Source organism: Athene noctua, chromosome 1 (genome assembly GCF_965140245.1).
Source record: "Athene noctua chromosome 1, bAthNoc1.hap1.1, whole genome shotgun sequence".
Lineage (NCBI taxonomy): Eukaryota > Metazoa > Chordata > Aves > Strigiformes > Strigidae > Athene > Athene noctua.
In genome coordinates this window covers 347,907-365,930 of record NC_134037.1, presented here as the reverse complement: position 1 = coordinate 365,930, position 18,024 = coordinate 347,907, and the positions used below count along the sequence as shown (strand labels likewise).

General features: G+C 69.2%; 3 protein-coding genes across 4 annotated transcripts; all 3 read right to left on the bottom strand.

Moving 5' to 3' along the window:
* Positions 1-824: 824 nt before the first annotated feature.
* Positions 825-4,134, bottom strand: TRIM54 (tripartite motif containing 54). 2 transcript variants are annotated; one of them, XM_074920455.1, is made up of 10 exons: positions 3,862-4,133; positions 3,436-3,608; positions 2,765-2,936; positions 2,582-2,677; positions 2,271-2,504; positions 2,001-2,023; positions 1,772-1,896; positions 1,396-1,497; positions 1,176-1,214; positions 825-946 (listed from the first exon to the last, which is right to left on the bottom strand). In XM_074920455.1, exons 1-10 carry the CDS (start codon positions 4,027-4,029, stop codon positions 936-938), a joined length of 1,143 nt encoding a protein of 380 aa, XP_074776556.1. In that variant the 5' UTR covers positions 4,030-4,133; the 3' UTR covers positions 825-935. The 2 variants fall into 2 exon arrangements, with proteins under 2 accessions (XP_074776556.1, XP_074776547.1); XM_074920446.1 differs by having other exon boundaries at positions 2,582-2,936; positions 3,862-4,134.
* A 924-nt stretch (positions 4,135-5,058) lies between these two features.
* DNAJC5G (DnaJ heat shock protein family (Hsp40) member C5 gamma) lies at positions 5,059-7,329 on the bottom strand. The gene is made up of 4 exons (XM_074920434.1): positions 7,095-7,329; positions 6,744-6,957; positions 6,505-6,658; positions 5,059-5,757 (listed from the first exon to the last, which is right to left on the bottom strand). The coding sequence occupies exons 1-4, from the start codon at positions 7,205-7,207 to the stop codon at positions 5,696-5,698; spliced, it is 543 nt and encodes a 180-aa protein (XP_074776535.1). The 5' UTR covers positions 7,208-7,329; the 3' UTR covers positions 5,059-5,695.
* A 299-nt stretch (positions 7,330-7,628) lies between these two features.
* LOC141955278 (uridine-cytidine kinase-like 1) lies at positions 7,629-17,953 on the bottom strand. Its single transcript, XM_074895171.1, has 14 exons — positions 17,693-17,953; positions 17,204-17,310; positions 16,943-17,113; positions 16,443-16,514; positions 16,044-16,233; positions 15,892-15,953; positions 15,487-15,503; positions 14,600-14,698; positions 9,632-9,725; positions 9,462-9,524; positions 9,154-9,276; positions 8,960-9,067; positions 8,590-8,746; positions 7,629-8,498 (listed from the first exon to the last, which is right to left on the bottom strand). The coding sequence occupies exons 1-14, from the start codon at positions 17,940-17,942 to the stop codon at positions 8,425-8,427; spliced, it is 1,587 nt and encodes a 528-aa protein (XP_074751272.1). The 5' UTR covers positions 17,943-17,953; the 3' UTR covers positions 7,629-8,424.
* Between the last annotated feature and the right edge of the window lie 71 nt (positions 17,954-18,024).

Here is an 18,024-nt window from a genome sequence, read left to right as displayed (position 1 = left end):
ATGAGGGGGTCTCCTCACCCCCGATGCCACAAGCCCGGCTCCTGTCCCCACCGTGTCCCACCAGGGCCCAGCTGCCGGCCCAGCCCCAGGTTCACCAGGACCTGCCACGTTTTTCTCTCCCTGCTCCCGGGGCCTCCGGCATCCTGCCCCCAGCCCCTGGGCAGTTCGGTGGCCTTGGACTTGCTGGGGGGTGCCCAGGCCTGCCGGGAAGTGGGAGCCCCTTGCCTCGGCCCCCCGAGGAACCCCCCGCCATGTGCATCATCTGCTGCATCAGCCGTGACGCCGTGGCGGCGCGGGACGAGGCGGGTGACGCAGCCGGCGCTGCCACGGCCCCCCCGGGGGGACCCGGCCGAGGGGGGTGGAGGACGCGGGCCCCGACCCGGCGCTGGTGGTGGCGCTCCCGGCTGTGTACTCAGCCAGCTCATCCCCGCTCTGTTTGCTCTGCGCACCCAGGGGACGGTGCTGCCGCGACAGCGTCCGGCCCAGCGCGGGGGGCTGGTGGAGCTGGGGGGGCCGGTGGAGCTGGGGGGGGTCCGGCAGAACTGGGGGGATCCGGATACAGTTTCTCGCCCCCAGACAGGCAGAGGGGCAGAGCCCCAGGCACAGGGTGCGAGGTGTGAAGCTCCCTGCCGCAATCCCACCCTGGGCTGCTAGAGCCGAGCCCCCCCCGCAACGCAGCCCCTCCCGTGGGGTCCTGGGGGCACCCCTGGGGCGGTGGGGCTGGGGCCCGGCTCAGCGGGGCAGGGGCTGTGCCTGGGCCGGACCCTGTGGAGCCGTGTGGGGGCAGCCCCCGTGCCCACCCACCCACCACACCGCACACGACATCCTCACAGACGGTTTAATGTCGGAGTTACGGCGGCAGCGCTGGAGCTGGCCGAGGGCTGCCAGGGACGGCGATGGGCCGGCGGGTGCCGGTGCTGCCCCGCGACACCGGTTCAGTGCTGACCTGGGCGGGAAACCGGCCTCAGCACCGCGCGGTGGGGACCCCGGGACCCCCGCCCCGGCCCCTGCGGGCAGGGACACGGGGACAGCCTGGGGGGCCCCGAGGTGTGACACTCCTCCCCATCTGCATCCCCGTGCCAATCTGTCCCCAGGAGATGCCTCCCCGGCCCCACGGCACCCCACGGCCTGGCCCCGTTCCCATCCCCCCGCCTCAGCCCCGGCGAGGGTCTCACCGTGGGGAGAACTCGCCGGCTTCTGCCTCGGCCCCACATCTGCAGAGGGAAAGTGGGTGACAAGATGGAGGCAGGGACAGCCCGGCCCGCTGCGGGCCCGGCGCAGCCACGGCGCTGGGCACGGCCCAGCACATCCTCCCCTCCCTGGTCCCTGCTGCCCCCGAGCGTCCCCACAACCCTGGGGACAGCCACGGCACGGCACGGCACGGCGGGGACTCACCCTCCACGGCTTCGGGCACCTCCAGGCTCTCCAGCCGGTCCTCATCTGCCACGGCCTCGCTGCCGTCCCCGGGTCCGTCCGCCTCATCCTCGCCCAGCGGCTCTGCGGGGCAGGGGGACAGGTCAGCGAGAGCCCTCGCAGCCTGGGGACAACCCAGGAGGGACGAGAGAGCAGGGGTGGGGCACAGCAGGGGACACGTAGGCGACATGAGCCAGGAAGGGGCACGGGGCTGGCCTGACCCCGCGGGGTCGCTGGGCAGTGCTGAGGAGCCGCACAACCCCATTCCCGTGCAGGGCAGGAGGTGGGGGGGCTCTGCTCCTCCCGGGCAGTCCCACGCGTCCCCTGGGCATGGCACCGCTTGTCCTGGCGCCAGCACCTGTCTGGAACTCGATGGTCCTCAGCATCTCCGCCACGTAGTCCACGTTGATGGAGAAGTGGTCCATGTTCTCGTAGCCGGGCTCCGGGCGGCTGCTCATGGACACCTTGGACATGTCTGTGATCCTGCAGGGCAGGCAGAGCCCCGGGAGCTCAACACCCGCAGGGCCGCTGCACCCCCACCCGTAGCCGCTGCCCCCCCAGCCCTGTGCCCCTCCGGCCCCACTCACTTTTTCAGGAGCTCCTTGGAGTGCTGCGGAGGAAAGGGGGGGAGGTTGTCAGAGTCTCCCTGGAGCGGTGGGACCTGGGACCCTGGGAGCCAGATGTCACCCCCGCCACCCCCCCCCACCCCCACCCCCCAGCACATCCCAGATCCTTTAGAGCGACCACAGCCCCCCCCTTCACAGCTCTGGGACAGTCCCAGACCCCTGGAGGGCTCTGCCCCCCCCAGTTCCCCAACAGCCTGGGGCAGCCCCTGACCCCCCGCCCCCCCCACAGACCTGCAGGTACACGGCCATCTGGGGCTCCTCCATGGCCTGGATGGCCGACTCCACCAGTTTGGAGGAGGCCTCCAGGTGGTCGCCGTACTGGCGGATGAGGCCCCGCACGCGCTGCACCTTCGCCTCCTGCTCCCGCGCGATGCTCTGCAGCAGCTCCTTCTTCCTCTCCTCCAGGATGCTGTACAGCGAGTCGAAGCGCAGCCCCAGGTGCTGCTTCTGCCGCCGGCCGTTGTCCTGCGGGAGCGCGGGGGGGGGCTCAGGCGCTGCCCCGGGGCTGTGGGTGGTGCCCAGGGACACCCCCCGGCCCCCACCTCGATGGTGCGGCAGATCTCCTCCATCTGGGTGATGATGGCCTGGATGCGGTCGTTCCCCGCCACCAGCATGGCGATGCCGTCGCTGAGCTCACTCTGGGGGGGACGGAACGGGATAGGAAGGGCACGAGGGCCGGCTGGGTGGGCTGGAACCCCCTCACTGCCCCCCCCCGGGCCACCGACCTTCTGGCGCTGGTAGACGGCGGGCAGCGGCGCGACCTCGCAGTCCTTGTGCGCCCCGAAGACCTTGCAGAGGGAGCAGGTGGGCGCCTCGCAGCGCAGGCAGTAGATGTTGATCCGCTCGTCCTCGTGCTCCTCGCACATGAGGTGCTGCTCGGCCTTGGCGTGCAGGGGCCTGCGGGTGGGGGCCGGGCACCGCTGCCCACCGGTGGGCCCGGCCCCCAGGGACACCCCCAGGGACACCCCCAGGCCCCAGAGACACCCCTGGCCTCAGGGACCCCCCCAGAGACACCCCTGGATCCCAGGAACACCCCTAGCCCCTAGGGACACCCCCAGGGACACCCCCAGAGACACCCCCAGAGACATCCCCAGGCCCCAGAGACACCCCCAGTTCCAGGGTCACCCCTGGCTTCAGGGACACCCCCAGGGACACCCTTGGATCCCAAGGACACCCCCAGGCCCCCAGGGACACCCCCAGCACCCAGAGACAACCACAGCCTAAGGGACACCCCCAGTTCCAGGGACACCCCTGGCTCCCAGGGACACCCCCAGGGACACCCCCAGGGACACCCCTGCCCTGCACCTGCAGCCCCCCCCCTCCGCTCTCGGCTCCTTTTCACCCGCGGGTCTCGCTCCGCCGTGGGGTGCCCGGCGCCCCCGCGGGGTCCCCCCACCTGGCCGACTCTTGCTTGTAGATGTCGATGATGTTCTCCACCAGCAGGTTCCTCTGCAGCCCGTACACCCCGTGCCGGTCCAGCACCACCTCGTGGCGGCACGACGGGCACCGGAACCGGCCGCCCGACGGCACCGCGCTGGAGCCCCGCGACTGCCACAGCGGGTTGGACGCCTGCGGGGGGGGGGGGGGGCGCGGGGGGTGTCACGGACGCGGCAGCCCCCCGCCACCCCCAGGGCCGGTGTCCGTCTCTTCGTACCCCCCTCCAGCCCCTCCCCGGGTCGTGTGTCCCTCATCGGGACACGGACACGACCCACGAACCAGCACCCCCCCCCCCGCGGCGACCGGACCGTCCCCGCCGAGCCGGGAGCGGCCCCGAGGGCGGCCCGGGGGTCCCGGCGGCTCGTCCCGGGGCTCCGGGCAGCACCTGGAAGACGTCGTTGGCGCATTTTCGGCAGAGGTTGTGCTGGCAGGGCAGGATGACCACGGGCTTGGTGAACATCTCCAGGCAGATGGGGCAGATGAGCTGCTTCTCCAGGCTCTCCATGCTCCGCGCCTCCGCCAGCAGCGGCTTCAGCCCCACCGCGAAGTTCATGGCCGCGGTCCCGGCCCGGCCCGGCCCGGCGCTGCCCACCACGGCCCCGCTGCGCTCCCCGGCCCCGGCTCCGGCCGCCCCGGTGCCCGCTCTGCCCCGGCCCCGGCCCCGCTGAGCTCGGCGCTAATTTTAGCCGTCCCCGCCCCGCCGGGGCCCCGCAGCTGTCGGCGGCGTCGGGTGACACTGAGTCACGGCGGGGCCCCACGCGGGACCGGCAGCCCGGGTGGGCCGAGACCACCCCCCCCGCCCTCCCCGTCCCACCCCAACGAGGACGAGCAGCGCTGCCCCCCCCCGGCTCCCCGCCGCCTCCTGCCCAGGGGGGCGACGGTGGGCTGGGGGGGTCCCGCCGGGCCCCAGGCGGCTGGCGCGGGGTCCCCGGAGCCGGGGGGGAGGCGGGAGAGCAGAGCTGCCGGGAGGGGGGTGCTCTCCCCTGCAGGCAGCGGGGCCGGGGTCCCCCCAGGCCCCACGGACCCCGCCCGGTGCCAGCCCCCCCCCCCCCGAGCAGCAGCGTGGAAAGGCGTCCGAGGGGGCCGGTGCCAGGAACACCCCGGTCCCTGCCTCATCCTGACGCTCCAACTATATTTAGGGGGTGAGACAGAGCCCGTGCAGCTGCGGGCAGGGGGGGGACGGAAGGACCAAGGGCTCCCTGTGGCCCCCCCTGCCCCTCTCCACCCCCCGGGACAGGGCAGCGGGGCAGGAGCTGCGGGAAGAGGGGACGGTGCTGGACAGCGCGTCAGGGGCTTGAGGGACAGAGAGGGGAGGGGGGGGGCCCGGCCGGGCCGCTGCTGCCTTCGCACCCCCACAGCGAGGAGGGGGGGGAAGTGCGGCCCCACGGGAGCCAGCACGGGCCGGGGGGGCACGGAGCTGTCCCAGGAAGGTGACGGGACATAGGGTGACGTGGAGCGAGCTCCCGCTCCGACTCCCCTACACACGCGGGACCCAGGGCCGCAGCCCCCCCGCGCAGGCACGTCTCGCTGCAGCGTGTTCAGGCAGCGCCGAGGGAGACGGAGACCACGCGGAGACCCGCTCCCCTCCCGACATCCTTTAATGGTGCCCATAAAACCCACACAAACCCGAGGAAAGTGCCTGTGAGCGGGCCCAGCCCTGCAAGGTGCCTGCCAGCAGCGGCGAGCGTGGGGTGCAGCCAGTGCCCCGGGGCCGTGGCAGGGCAGAGAGGAAGGGGGTGCAGGAGGCAGCACCCCCACCCCGCCAGCAGCGTTTTGGCACCCAGCACCCATCAGGAGGGTCCCCGGGAGGGCAGGGAGCGGGCGCAGCCCGGCCCCAGGGGTTACAGTGCTAATGGTCTCGGACGTGCTCGACTACCTCTCGTCAGCTACGGAGCCCGGCCTGGAGGGGCCCCCGCGCGCGGCTGCTGGGGCCGGCGGCTCGGGGGGGACAGCAGCAGGCGAGGCACTGGGGGTGGGGTGCAGCAGAAGGGGCTCCAGGCCACCGCCACCACCAGTGCTGGGAGACGGGCATCGCCCTGGAGCTCGAGCAGGGGCAGAAGAGCCTCTGCGCTGATGCTGGCCAAATTAACCTGAGATTCTAGCCACCGCGAGGCTGGAGAGCCGCCCCGGGCGGCGCGACCGGGGTCCCGGAAAGTGACAGTCCCCAAGGAAGGTCCCTGCCCCGAGTCCTGGGGGGGCCGGCGGGGCTGAGGCCGGCCTCAGGCGTCGCTCCTGGTGCTGGCGGCCGGCGCGGGCTGCGCCACAACAGGGACCTGCGGATCTGGAAAGGAAAAGCTGCAGCTCAGCCCTGTCCCACAGCGCCAGCCAGGAGGTAGCCGGGGTGCCCCGACACCCCCACGAAGGTTCCCACAGACCAAGGTAGTGCCCCCTCCTGCCCGCCCCCCCCCCGAAACCTGCACAAGTGACCCAGTGTGGCCAATGCCCAGGGAATGGAGCCAGCCAGGAGCGTGGCTGCTCCCCCCACCCCAAAGGCAGAGGCCTGAGCGTGTCTCGGCCGCTTCAGGGAGCCCCAGCCCAGGCCCAAACAACGCAGGAGAAAGTGACCCCGTGGCCCGTGCAGTGGTTCTCTCTGTCGCCATCGCCAGCCCCGGGACAGCAAACACCCAGGGCTGGCTGTTAGGTAAAAGTTGCCATTAAGCCCCATCTGAGCCTCCAGCCAGAGCTCCGTCCCCCGCAGAGATAAGACGGGGCGGGGGGGGGCGGCCTCCCCCAGTGCCCCGTGCAAGATAAAGCCAGGCGGTCCCAGACACTGGGGCTTGAAACACAGACGGACAGAGAGAGAGAGAAAGATGGACAGACAGACAGATGTACAGAGAGATGGACAGGCAGAGAGATGGACAGAGAGATGGACAGACACACAGAGAGACAGAGACACACACACAGAGATGGACAGACACACAGATGGACACACAGATGGACACACAGATGGACAGACACACAGATGGACACACAGATGGACAGACACACAGCCGGACAGACAGATGCACAGACACACAGCCCGACTCACCACTGTCCTCCGCCCCCATCTGCGCCTCCAGGTCCTTGGGGTCGACGTACTTGTAGGACTCGTCCTCCCGGGGGGGGCAGCACGTCCCGCAGCAGAAGAAGCAGCAGCAGCAGCAGCAGCAGCAGGTGAAGACGCCGCAGCAGAGCGCCAGGGCCTGTCGGGGAGGGACGGCGGCTCCGTCAGACCCCGCCGGCGGGCGGGGACCCCCGGCAGGGCGGCGGCGGCGGGACGGGGCTCACCTGGAACCACCACTTGGACATAAGGAAGTAGTGCCGGACCGCATCGTCCCCGAACTGCTCGGCCACGTAGAGCCCGAGGGAGCCGTACTGGTCGTAGAGGCGGCGTTTGTCCGCGTCGCTGAGCGTGGCGTGGGCGCTGTTGATCTCCTTGAAGCGCTCGGCCGCCGCCGGGTCGTCGGGGTTCTTGTCCGGGTGGTATTTGAGCGCCAGTTTCCTGCGGGGCGCGGCGTCACGGCGGGGACACCGGGACGGGACCCTGACCCGTCCCTGCACGCCGGGACACCCCCCTCCCCGGACGGCGCCCCCGTCCCCGCCCGCCTGCCCCCCCGCCGGCCCTCCGCCCCCCGGTACCGGTAGGCCTTCTTGATCTCCTCGGGGGAGCTGCCCTTCTGCAGGCCCAGGACGCGGTAGAGGCTCTCCCCGACCCGCGACAGCTTCCGCTGCGGCCGCCCGGGCTCCGCCATGGTGCCGGCGGCGGCGGAGGGAGGGGGGAGGCGGAGGGGGGGCGGCGGCACCGACCGTCCCGGAGCGGCCCCGCACCCGCCGCCGCTTCCGCCCGCGCCGCCGCTCTGCGCAGGCGCCGGCCCCGCCCCCCCGCCCCGAGGCGGCCGCGCGCCCCCGGGACGGGGGGGACACCGGGTCACAGCGCCCCGGTCACGGGGGGACACCCCATCCCGCGCCCCAGCACCCCCCGGCTGCAGTGACCCCCCCCGGCTGCAGTGACCCCCCATCACACCCCCAGTGACCCCCCCCGGCTGCAGTGACCCCCCATCACACCCCCAGTACACCTGATCCCCCCCCCAGTGACACCACACCACGCAGTGACACCCCCGCAGAGGGGCAGCAGCCCCCCCCGCCCCCCCAATCCCCGGGGATGCGGCAGCAAGACGGGAGGTGGGGGGGTCTCGCTGCTCCTTTATTGGGGTACAAAACGAAGGCAGGCGGGGCAGCGGGGAGCACCTGGGGCTGGGGGGGGCAGCGGAGCCTCTTCAGCCAGCAAAGGGGGGGCAGGAGCCGCTCCCCCTCCCGCCCTTTTGGAGAAGAACCTGAGCAAGAAGGGCGGCAGCGGCCGGGGCCCCCACCCGCCGCCCCGGGACACCGGGAGCCGGTGTGGGCCCCCCCGGGGGTGGCACCGGGAGTGCCCCTGCCCCCCCCCCCCCCGGGGCCCATGGGGGAGGCAACGGAGTGTTGAGATCGGTGGGGACAAGGTGGTTTCCTTGAGAAGATCCCCAATCCCTGATGTTTTTCAAGTAGCAGGCCCTGCCCTGCAGGAGAGCCCGGGGGGGGCAGAGGGGGGGCAGCTGCTCAAAATAAATACAAATAAATACAGATTCCAGCAAGTGAGCCTGCCCGGCGCCCAGCCAGGACCCGGGGAAAGCCCTGAGGAGGCCGGACCCCCAGGGAGGAGGGTGACCGGCCCCTCGGCCCCAGGAGACCACCCCTCCCTCCCTGGGGTGCAGAGGGACACCCCCCTTCCCCCCCCGGGGCCACCCCTCCCTCCCGCCGTCCCCCGCCGAGGGTGGGTCCGGCGGGGGCCACACGGAAGGCGAAGGGGCAGGGAGGGGCTGGTCGTGGGGGGTGCAGGGCCGTGCTGCGGGGGGCGAGCACAGGCTGGCAGCTCCTCCTGGGGGCACACAAGGGCCTGTGGCCAGCCTGGCTGGTGGCCCCGTGGCCAGGCAGCTCAGCAGTCCATGGCGTCGCTCTCACACCAGGCAGAGGGGCCGTCGGTGCCGAAGTATCTGTCCCCGAAGTTACCTGGAGGAACAGGGGACAGAGTGAGGGCAGCCCCACCACCCCCACCTCCTGCCCCCAGAGCCCCCCGGCGCGGGGCGCAGCACCCCCTCACCGATGCCCGGGATGATGTGGAACTCCTCGTTGATCCGCTTGTCCACGGCCGTGGTGATGATGCGGACGCGGGGGAAGGCGTAGGCCACCGAGTGCACCCCCATCTCCGCCATCAGCAGCGACAGCAGGAAGATCCTGTCCTCCTGCACGTCGTGGTCCTGCGCCAGGCGGAGCCCTGAGAGCCAGAACGGCCCCGGGGAGGGCCACGGACCCCCCAAACACCCCCCACACACACCCCGGGGGAGGGCCACGGACCCCCCAAACACCCCCCCCACACACCCCCGGGGAGGGCCACGGACCCCCCAAACACCCCCCCCCCCACACCCCCGGGGAGGGCCACGGACCCCCCAAACACCTGCCCCGCCCCTCACCAGCAGGACCCGCACTGCCATCATGGCCGCGGCCCCCGTGGACACGGTGCTGTCCATGAGGATGACGTAGTCCTCGCTGATCTCCTTGGGCAGCCGCAGGTAGTGGAGCTGAGGAGGGAGGGGGGAGGCGTCACCCACCCCGCGGTGCTTCGGGGGGGCTCCGCCGTGCTTTGGGGGACAGGGGCTCCGCTCACCTCGGGCTCCCCCGTGTCATGGTTGGTCTGGATGAGGATCTTGCCCAGGCGAATGTCCTTGCACACCGCCGTGAGCGCCTGCTCCATGGTCTCCCCCGCCCGCAGGATGGACACGCCGGTGATCTGCGGGACGGACGACAACGCGCTGGCCCGGCGTGGCTCCAGCACGGCGGGAGGGGGAACGAGCCCCCCCCAGCAGCTCCTCTGCCCAGGGAGGGACCCCAGCGGCCACCACACGCTGCCCGACCTGCCGACCCGGGACGGGGCAGCCGCCTGCCCGTGGGGGGAAAGGGGCCGGGATGTCTCACCCTCTGCCTGTGGAAGCGCTTCCCTTCGTACATGGTCCCCTGGGGCGTCTCCACAGTGACCGACTGCAGGGGGGAGAAGGGAGTGTGGACAGAGCCGGGCCCCTGCGCGGCCCGGGGGGGCTCAGGAGGGGGAGACGCGGCTGTGGCCACCCCGAGGAGCAGCCGCTCACCTTGAGAGGCAGGAAGGAGAGGGCGTGTTCAATTAACAGCCTCATCAGGCGCTTGGAGTAGAAGATGAATTCGTCCCTGGTCGTGTCCTTGTTCCTGTGGAGGGAGGACACCCGCCCTAGGTGAGAGCAGCGTCCCCACCCCACCCCGCGGGCAGCAAACGGGGCTACGGAGGAAGAGCGCGGTCCGTGGCAACCTGGGGGCTACAGTTAGTCATCCCTGATGTTTCGGGGCTTGCTGAAGGCCTGGGGTGTTGTCTAGAAGGGGCCACACGGCCAGAGAACGGTGTTCATCCCCCTGGGGGGGACGTGCAGCCTGCAGCCGGGCAGGTAGATGGGATAAGGCGGAAGGGAGCCACGCGACGCCCTCAGCGGGACACGGGGCGGCTCAGCCCGGCCTGCCCGGGGGCTAGCTGGGCTAGCAAACCAAACCCAGCGGCAGAAAGGAGGGGCGAGAGCGCGGCAAGAGCGGCTCGGTGCGGGTGCACGCCTGACCCTGCGGGGGCACGGCCCAGCCGGATCCCAGCACGACCTCTAACTGGTGCTGAACCTCGGCCGGGGATTTGCAGGGCCGGGGATTTGGGGCGGAACTGCTGACTGCGTGGAAAGAGCCCGAGGAAAAGCGGGGGGTGGGAGCCGCTGAGCGCCGGCGTTTCCTGGGGCAACAGCAACTCGGGAGCAAGGGGGGGTTTGCGCGGACGGACAGACGCTCCGGAGAGCCGCAAGGTGCCAGGGGCCGGAGCCCAGCGCAGCCAGAGCGGCGCCGCTCGCGGGAGCGCGTCGGACACGTCCCCGACTCCTCTCCGCTTCTGTGCCGAGATAAACTACTGCCAGGAGCCAGGCTCGGAAATACCCGGCGTTATCTCATCCCAACGCTGAAGTGATGAGGGCAGCAAGAAATAAAATAAATAAAAACCACAATAAAACCACGATGGGGTTGTAATTCACGGGGAACCTCTCCCTCAGGAACGGTAAAGCCAACGGTCTGCGCACGTGGGCTAACCCCAGGGCTGGGGCAAGGGGGGGAAGAGGGGCCCAGGGCGCTGTCACGCTGCAGGAACGGCTGCGCCAGCCCCGGTGCATCCCGCCACGGCCGGTGCCGACAGCGCAGCGCCCGCAGCACGGCGGGCAGGGCCGCCCCCGCCCCGCGTCACCCACCTCTGGGCCGGCGGGTGAGCAGAGCAGCCCCTCCGCCGGCGCCTGGAGGCGAAGCACCTGCAGCAAGGGGCCGCTCAGCAGGGAAAGGAGAAGCCGAGATCCGTTTGTCATTTAAGCGCGACCGTACAGAATCCACCTCTCGCAGCCTGTGGCTGCTTTGGCAAAAGAAGCAGGTTGCAACCTAAGTTTTACCAGAGAATCATCAAGAACAAGCTCCCGGCTCCCCGGCTGAACAAAACCCGGGGCGCAGAGTGACACCGAAGCGCCGCGGTTAACAGGACGCAGCTGAAATCTGTTCTCGCTTCCGTGACCTCTGTCTAAAGCAGGGCGGCCCGCGCACACCCCCGGCATGTTCTGGAGAACGTAAGGAACAAAGAAACCCCACAGACGTTTCCCAGTTTCCAGATGGAAGAGGTGGAACTGGCAACAGTCCAGAAGAGGCAGAAGGATACTGAATATTTTTACTCTGTATTTTAAGACATCATCTGTCACTTCTCACATCTCACCACGATGACAGACAGCCCAGCCAGCAGCTCTAGAGAAGGATAAACAGTCGCTACTACCCGGAGATATTTTTGCAGCCAGACCTGGGTAGCTCACACCCGAGAGCTCTGCAGTGACCAGAAAACCTAGCATAGGTGTGGACATTTCCCACAAGCCTGGGGAAAGTGGGGGGGCCCCCAGAGAAGTCAGAAAAAAATCAGTTCTGGTCTAGAAGAAATGGGCACCCTGCCTACAGCTCTTCAGCGTGGGCTGTCAGCACGCACGCTGCCCCACGGGGGGCCTCCCCCCCACACCACCCCCACGGCAGCTCTGGGCGGCCTGGTAGGGCCCAGCAAGCACCCGGTTGGGAGCCCGAGCACAAGGTGGGCGCAGCCCACGGGCAGAGGCTGCGGCTGAGAGCTGGCCATCACCTTTGGGCCCTGGGGAAACCGGGCAGGGTTCGTGTCTGAGGCACCCTCTGGCGCCAGCAGCTTCCCAGCACACAGGGAGGACCTCGCTCTGCCCCTGCCTGAAGGGCCAACAGCCACACGCTTCTCAAGGGCAGCCCCAGCGCAGGACAACGTGTCCTGCCAGAGCACAAAGTCCAAAGGCTCAGGCCAGAGCAAACTGGGAAGCAAGGCAGGTGACCCGCGCCACCCACAGGCTGCGCCGCCGGGGACGTCCCAGGGCCTCTTGGGAGCGTGCGGGAGCCACGACAGAAACCGTGGGAAGGAAACACCATCGTCCCTTGGCAGAGAGAGCCCAAGGTGCTTCAGGGCTGTTGAGGAGGGCAGAAAGGATCGTTCGGGCACCGCAGAGTCCAGGCGGGTGGCACGAAATGCTGCCACTGACTCTGGTGATCTGGACCTGACACTGAAACATCTTGTAAGTTGGAAAATGTGACCCTTCTTACACTGTCCATCTCCAGCCTGATCGTGAATAAAATCATTCAGCTACTCTTGACCATTTTTCAGTTCCTGCCTCTCCACAATAACAGAAAAACTGCTCTGGAAACCGCTTCTCCCCGAGATGCCAAGCCTGAATTTGCTGTGACTCCTCAGCGAGATGCTCATCTGCTGCCACAACATAAACCTTCCAGGAGGGCCCTCGGAGACAGAAGGCTGAGGCACAGGGGAGCCGCCAGTGTTGAACAACAGGGAAGCGACGTTGGCCGGCAGCAGCCTGGCAAGGCGAGACCAACAGGCTGTCTGCGAGGGAGCTGCTGGGGGAAAGGCAGGGCGGGAGAAGGGAGCCCAGAGGGAACTCCCGGTTTGCAGCTCTGTTGGCACCGGCTCGGTGCGCCACGGCACCCCGAAGCTGCACCAGAGCTGCCGCTGCGGAACGGGGCAGGCGGCACCGCGGGGCAGCCGGAGCGAAGGCGAGAGGTGGGATCTGCCAGGACATGGCGACGTCCTGCGCAGAGCCGCGGGGAGCTGGGCTCGCTGCCCTGCCCGGGCAGCCCGCAGCAGGCCGGGAGCGGCGCCTCAGAGCAGGGGGACGCCCAGAGGCCCCCGTACAAGGGCCGTTACCCGCTCCGCGCACGCTGAAGTCACGCAGAACCGACTGAGACCTGCCAAGTATCACCTACGGGCGCCAGAAATACCAGCTGCCTCGCAGTCACCGAACACGGGCGCTGTTCACCAGAAGAGTTCCTCAGCTTGGAGATCTTAGTAACGGCACTGCCTCAGCTCTCCTTGCTTTCTTGGGCTGCAGCAGGATTTGAGGGGGTGGCTGACAGGCCAAGTCAACGCCCCTCATAAATGTGGTATTTTTCATTTACCATCTGGAAGAGGCAAAGTCCACCCTCCCGCAGCCCCGCCGCCCGGCTCCAGCAGCACAGAAACCCGGGAGCAGCTGCGCTGCTGGACTCCAACCAAGGCCTGCACGGGTTCGACCCCCTCCCTCCCCCAGCAGCTGAACAAACTCCTAAGTCTAAGCAGATTAAGGTTATTAGACGCTTGTGGCATAAAAGCGGAGGCGCAACAGGCCCTTCCCGGCACGGCAAAAGGACACAGACTTCAAGGAGGAAGAGGAGAACAGCAGCGACAGACGAGGGAGGATTCAGCGCCTGCACGCAGTGCGGCCCCTCCTGGACAAGGGCTGCTCAAATCTGGCCCTTGGCACTAGCCAGGGGCCCCCACTAGCCCCGGCTCACGCTCACCTGAGCGCAGCACACGCCAGCGTCGTGCTGTTGGCTCTCCCGGGGGAGCAGGAGGAGCCGCAGGTGGAAGGTCTGTGGAGCACGAGGGCAGAGACGGGGTGGGCTGTGGCACGATGCCTGGCTGCCTTCCCTCCCTGCATGACCCCGGGATACGGGAAAAGGGAAAACCGCTCCTCTGCGAGCAAATATTCAGCTCCTGGAGGTGCTGCTCCCCCAGGATCTCCCTCCCACCTTCACCCACCACTGAGCACAGACAGGACAAGCCAGAGAAATCGGCTCAGGCTGCGAGGAAGCTGCTGCCAGAGCGCTGCAGGGACAAGGCGATACCTGCCCCAGAGCCGCCTTCGCTGGCCCCAGAACCACGGGGGGTGAGGTACGTGGACCCCAGCGACTGGGCCAGGGCGCGAGTGGTGCTGCACCACCCGGCTTTTCACTGGTGCAAAGTCCCTCGGAGCCTGCGCTTCGGCAGCGAGGGCTCCCGGAGGGGCTGGACAAGGAGCACCCTGTCTCCTCCGAGGCAGCACCCGGCCTGCGCGTGGCCGCGAGGGGACGTGGGGGCTGGCAGCCCCCCGCAGTGTGAGGGGCGCGGGGAGGGCTCAGGGCCCCCGGGCTGCTTCACAACCCAGCGACACAAACGCAGGCAGAGGCTGCGCCTTGCTGCAGCCGCAGTAACGAGAAACGTCTTAGCGGTCCCGCAAGATTCAGCTCTTGATCTACACTAATGCTACTGCCTCCTGGAAAAAAGGAGCATCGGTGGGGAATGAAAAGATCAAACAAGTGGGCAAGTCACAGAAGCCACAGGCGGGGCCCCTGCCGTGAGCTGTCTCGGAACCCAAGTGCCTCAGGAGAGGGGCAGCAAGGGCACCTCTCCCCGTGTCACCAGCTCCCAGCCTGCGCTCCAGCGAGGCCGGAGATAACCAGTCTCCCCTCGCTGGGAAAAGCCTGCCCGTGGCTCAGAAGTCACCCCAGGGCAGATGAGCTGAGGTCTTGTCACCAAACAAGCAACTGTTGGGCAGAGCCAGCTCTGTTCAGCGGTTCTGCTCCAAGAACCTCCCCACATCTGAAGCCCTAAAGGCAGAGGAAGGAAAACTCACGCCACGTTTTGTAGCAGCGTGACGCTACAGAACAGCCCTTCTAGGAAAGGGAGATGCCAGAGCGGCGGGGCCTACCTGATGATGGTGTGCATGCCTCGCACCTGCGGCGTGTTCTCCAGGACACTCAGCGTCTTCGGCAGCGGCTGCCCTTGGTGGGCAGAGGCCAGAGCTGCCCTGCAACAAGGAGGCTGCAATCAGAGCTGCCCAGCCCCCGCACAAGGAGCCACCGTGCTGGGCCCCTCGAGGCTGCCTACGCCAAGCCCCAGAGAACAGGGACTGTCCGGGCCCTTCTCCCACCGACGGGAGCAGCCCGGGGCACACCAACACGGGGGGAAGGAACCGTGCTGCAGACAGGGACAGGAGCAGCACAGGGAGCCGGTCACACAGAGGGTTGGGTCACGCAAACAGCCCCCAGGGAGCTGCACGCTGGGCAGCACCTCTGCAGCGCAGGAGGAGCAGCTACACAGGCCTCTCAGAGTCATCCGGGCTGGAAAAGCCCTTGCAGCTCCTCCAGCCCCACCATGAGCCTCCCCCTGACCGTTCCCAACTCCCCCAGATCCCTCAGCGCTGGCTCAGCCCGACTCTTCAACCCCTCCAGGGATCCCGGGGACTCCCCCCTGCCCTGGGCAGCCCATTCCAACGCCCAACAGCCCCTTCTGCACAGAAATCCTTCCTCAGAGCCAGCCTGACCCTGCCCTGGGCAGCTTGAGGCCATTCCCTCGGGGCCTGGCGCTGGGGCCTTGGCTCCAGAGACTCATCCCCCCTCTCTGCCCCCTCCTGGCAGGGAGCTGCAGAGGACCAGGAGGTCTCCCCTCAGCCTCCTCTTCTCCAGACTAATCTCAGCAAAGCTCTGGCCAGCACAGAGAGAGGAGAGGCAGGACGTGGAGAAGAGGGGGTGCTGGCTGCCCTCCACCCCCAGCCCAGGAACCGGCCCCTTTGCACCCAGCAGCGTCCCCGCGTACCTGACGGTGATCTCGCGCTGGGCGGCGGAGTGGAGTCATCCAGCGTGGCAGGAGGGGAAGGAAAGAACACCCGGTCACCATGCCAGGCAGGCACAGCTGCCCCCTCCCCAGGCACAGTCGCCCCCTCCCCAGGGCCGAGAGCAGGAAAGGCACCGCCGAGACAGGCTGTGGGGATGGCTGAGGGGCGCCGCGGGTGAACCGGGCCAGGCCAGGCGTGCCCGGGTGGGTGACACGCATCCACCAACCTCTCCATTCCCCCAGCCCCCGTGTCACCGCTCAGGCTGTCCCAAGAGCTTTTGTAAAGCCTCTGGGTGCTCCAGAGAGGGCTGCGAGCGGCCTCACCCCCCCCCGCCGCACATGAATTCGCTCCTCCTGCCCCGCGCCAGCCGCCGCCCCCAGCCTCACCTTCTCCAGCTGGCTGTGCACGTGCTGCACGATCAGGTCGAGGGCCACAAAGTTCTCCCCACCTGAGAGCAGAGAAGCCGGGTCAGGCGCCCAGCCCAGGAGAGCTGCTCCCGCTGCGCGCGCCAGGCCCGGCAAACACGGCGCCGCCTCACCCCGGGGCACCACGATGTCGGCGACCTGCACGGTGGGCTCGATGTACTGCTCGAAGGCCGGCTTCACAAACTTGTTGTACTGCTTGATGACGCCCACGATGTCGCGCCCGCGCTCCATGATGTCGCGCTGCAGCCGCCGCACCAGCCGGATGTCAGAGTCCGTGTCCACAAACACTTTCATGTCCAGGAGCTGGAAAACTGAGAGGGGTGAGCGCCCCTCCCGCCAGACCTGCCCCGATCCCCTCTCCTGCAGCCCCGCCAGCAACAGCACCCCAAAGCCCCTGACATGGGGGTGCTCTGCCAGCAAGCGGGGGGTGGTCTCTCCCTCCATAGCCCCCACTCCACCACCACAAGCCTCCCCCACCGAGACGGGCCACCGGCCGCATCAGGCAGCGATACCTTCAGCAGCTCCTTGTTTGCGAAAGCCAGGATCCCTTCAAACACGATGACGTTGGCCCCGTACACCGTTTTCTGTGGGCAGAGAAGAGCCGTGTCCATCCTGCCCCCCCCATGCACGCTGCAGCAATGCTGACGCTCAGCACAGACACCTCGACCCCCAGCCGGGACACCCCACAGCCACCCCGCACCACCCAGACTTTCAGGGCTCTTTTTCACAACCCTGCACCCGATCCCTCCGCCCTGCACGGACCCAGAACCCGGAGCCAAAGCTCAGAACCCCAAACCTCTGCCCAATGCCTTCCCCCCGTCCCCCCTGCGCTCCTCCTCTCTCCAAACTCTGCTCTGTTCCCACGTCTGTCTCCACGTCTGCGTGCTCCCCCCCGCCCCTGCACCTCCAGTCTCACCCGCATGGCCCTGAATACCCCCCAGCCCCTCCCCTCCTTTGCCCCCCCAGCCCCCCTCTCCCCAGGGCGCCCAGCCCGGCTCCCTGCAGCACCCACCCACTCGCGGCGGCGGCTGTGCGTGGTGAAGTCGTAGACCGGCACCTTCACGCTTTTGCCCTTCTTGAGCTTGCGGAGAACGCTGACGAGCAGCTCGAAGTCGAAGGCGTCAGGGTGGTCGAAGTTGTAGTCGCTGCGGGCCGCCAGCGCCTGCTGCCCCTCGTCCAGCACCTGCGGGCCCCGGCACGGCTCAGCCCCGCGCCGGGGCCCCGGCCCCGCTCAGCCCCGCGCCGGCCCCCCGGCGCCCCCCCGGCCCCTCACCTTGTAGAAGGAGTCCATGGAGAGCAGCACGACCCAGGGCACGTCCAGCGCCTCGATGATCCGCGTCGCCACCGTCGTCTTGCCCGAGGCGCTGCCGCCGCACAGGCCTGGGGGCGAGCGGGGCAGAGGGGCACCGCAGCAGCCCCGGCCCCGGCTCCAGCTTCATCCCCGTTCCAGGCCCGGTCCCGGTCCCATCCCTTCCCCAGCCGCGGCTCAGGGCCCGGATCCATCATTTCCCCGGTCCCAGCTCCGGCCACGGCCCCGGTTCCATCCCTTCCCCAGCCCGGGCCCTGGTCCTGGCGCCATCCCTTCCCGGGCTCCGGTCCCGGCTACACACCGTCCCCGGTCTCGGTCCCGGTCCTACCGCCTTCCCCAGCCCGCGCTCTGGCCCGGCCCCAACCCTTCCCTTCCCTCTCCCGGGTGCCAGCCCCGGTCCCGGTCCCTCCCTTCCCCGTCCCCAGCCCGTCCCCTCCCCGTCCCGCCGCTCACCGATGACGAAGGCCTCGTCCACGGGCGCGCCGGTCTCGCTGTACCATGGCGGCCGCCCGGCCGTGTAGATGGTCCGTTTGCTGGTGCGCAGCAGCGGCGGCTCCGGCTGGCACTGGCTGGCGGTTCGCCGCCGCGGGGAGGGCGCCAGGGGCAGCCGGCTCAGCAGCGAGCCCAGCGGGCCGGGGCCGGGGCCGCGCTCGGGGCCCGCCGCGCCCCACCGCTCCTCCGCGCCCGCCGCCGCCGCCGCCATCTCCGCGGGACGGGCCGCGGGGGCTGCCGGGACGGGCCGCGGCCGCCCAGAGCTCCCGGCAGCCCCCGCGGCCCCGCCCCGG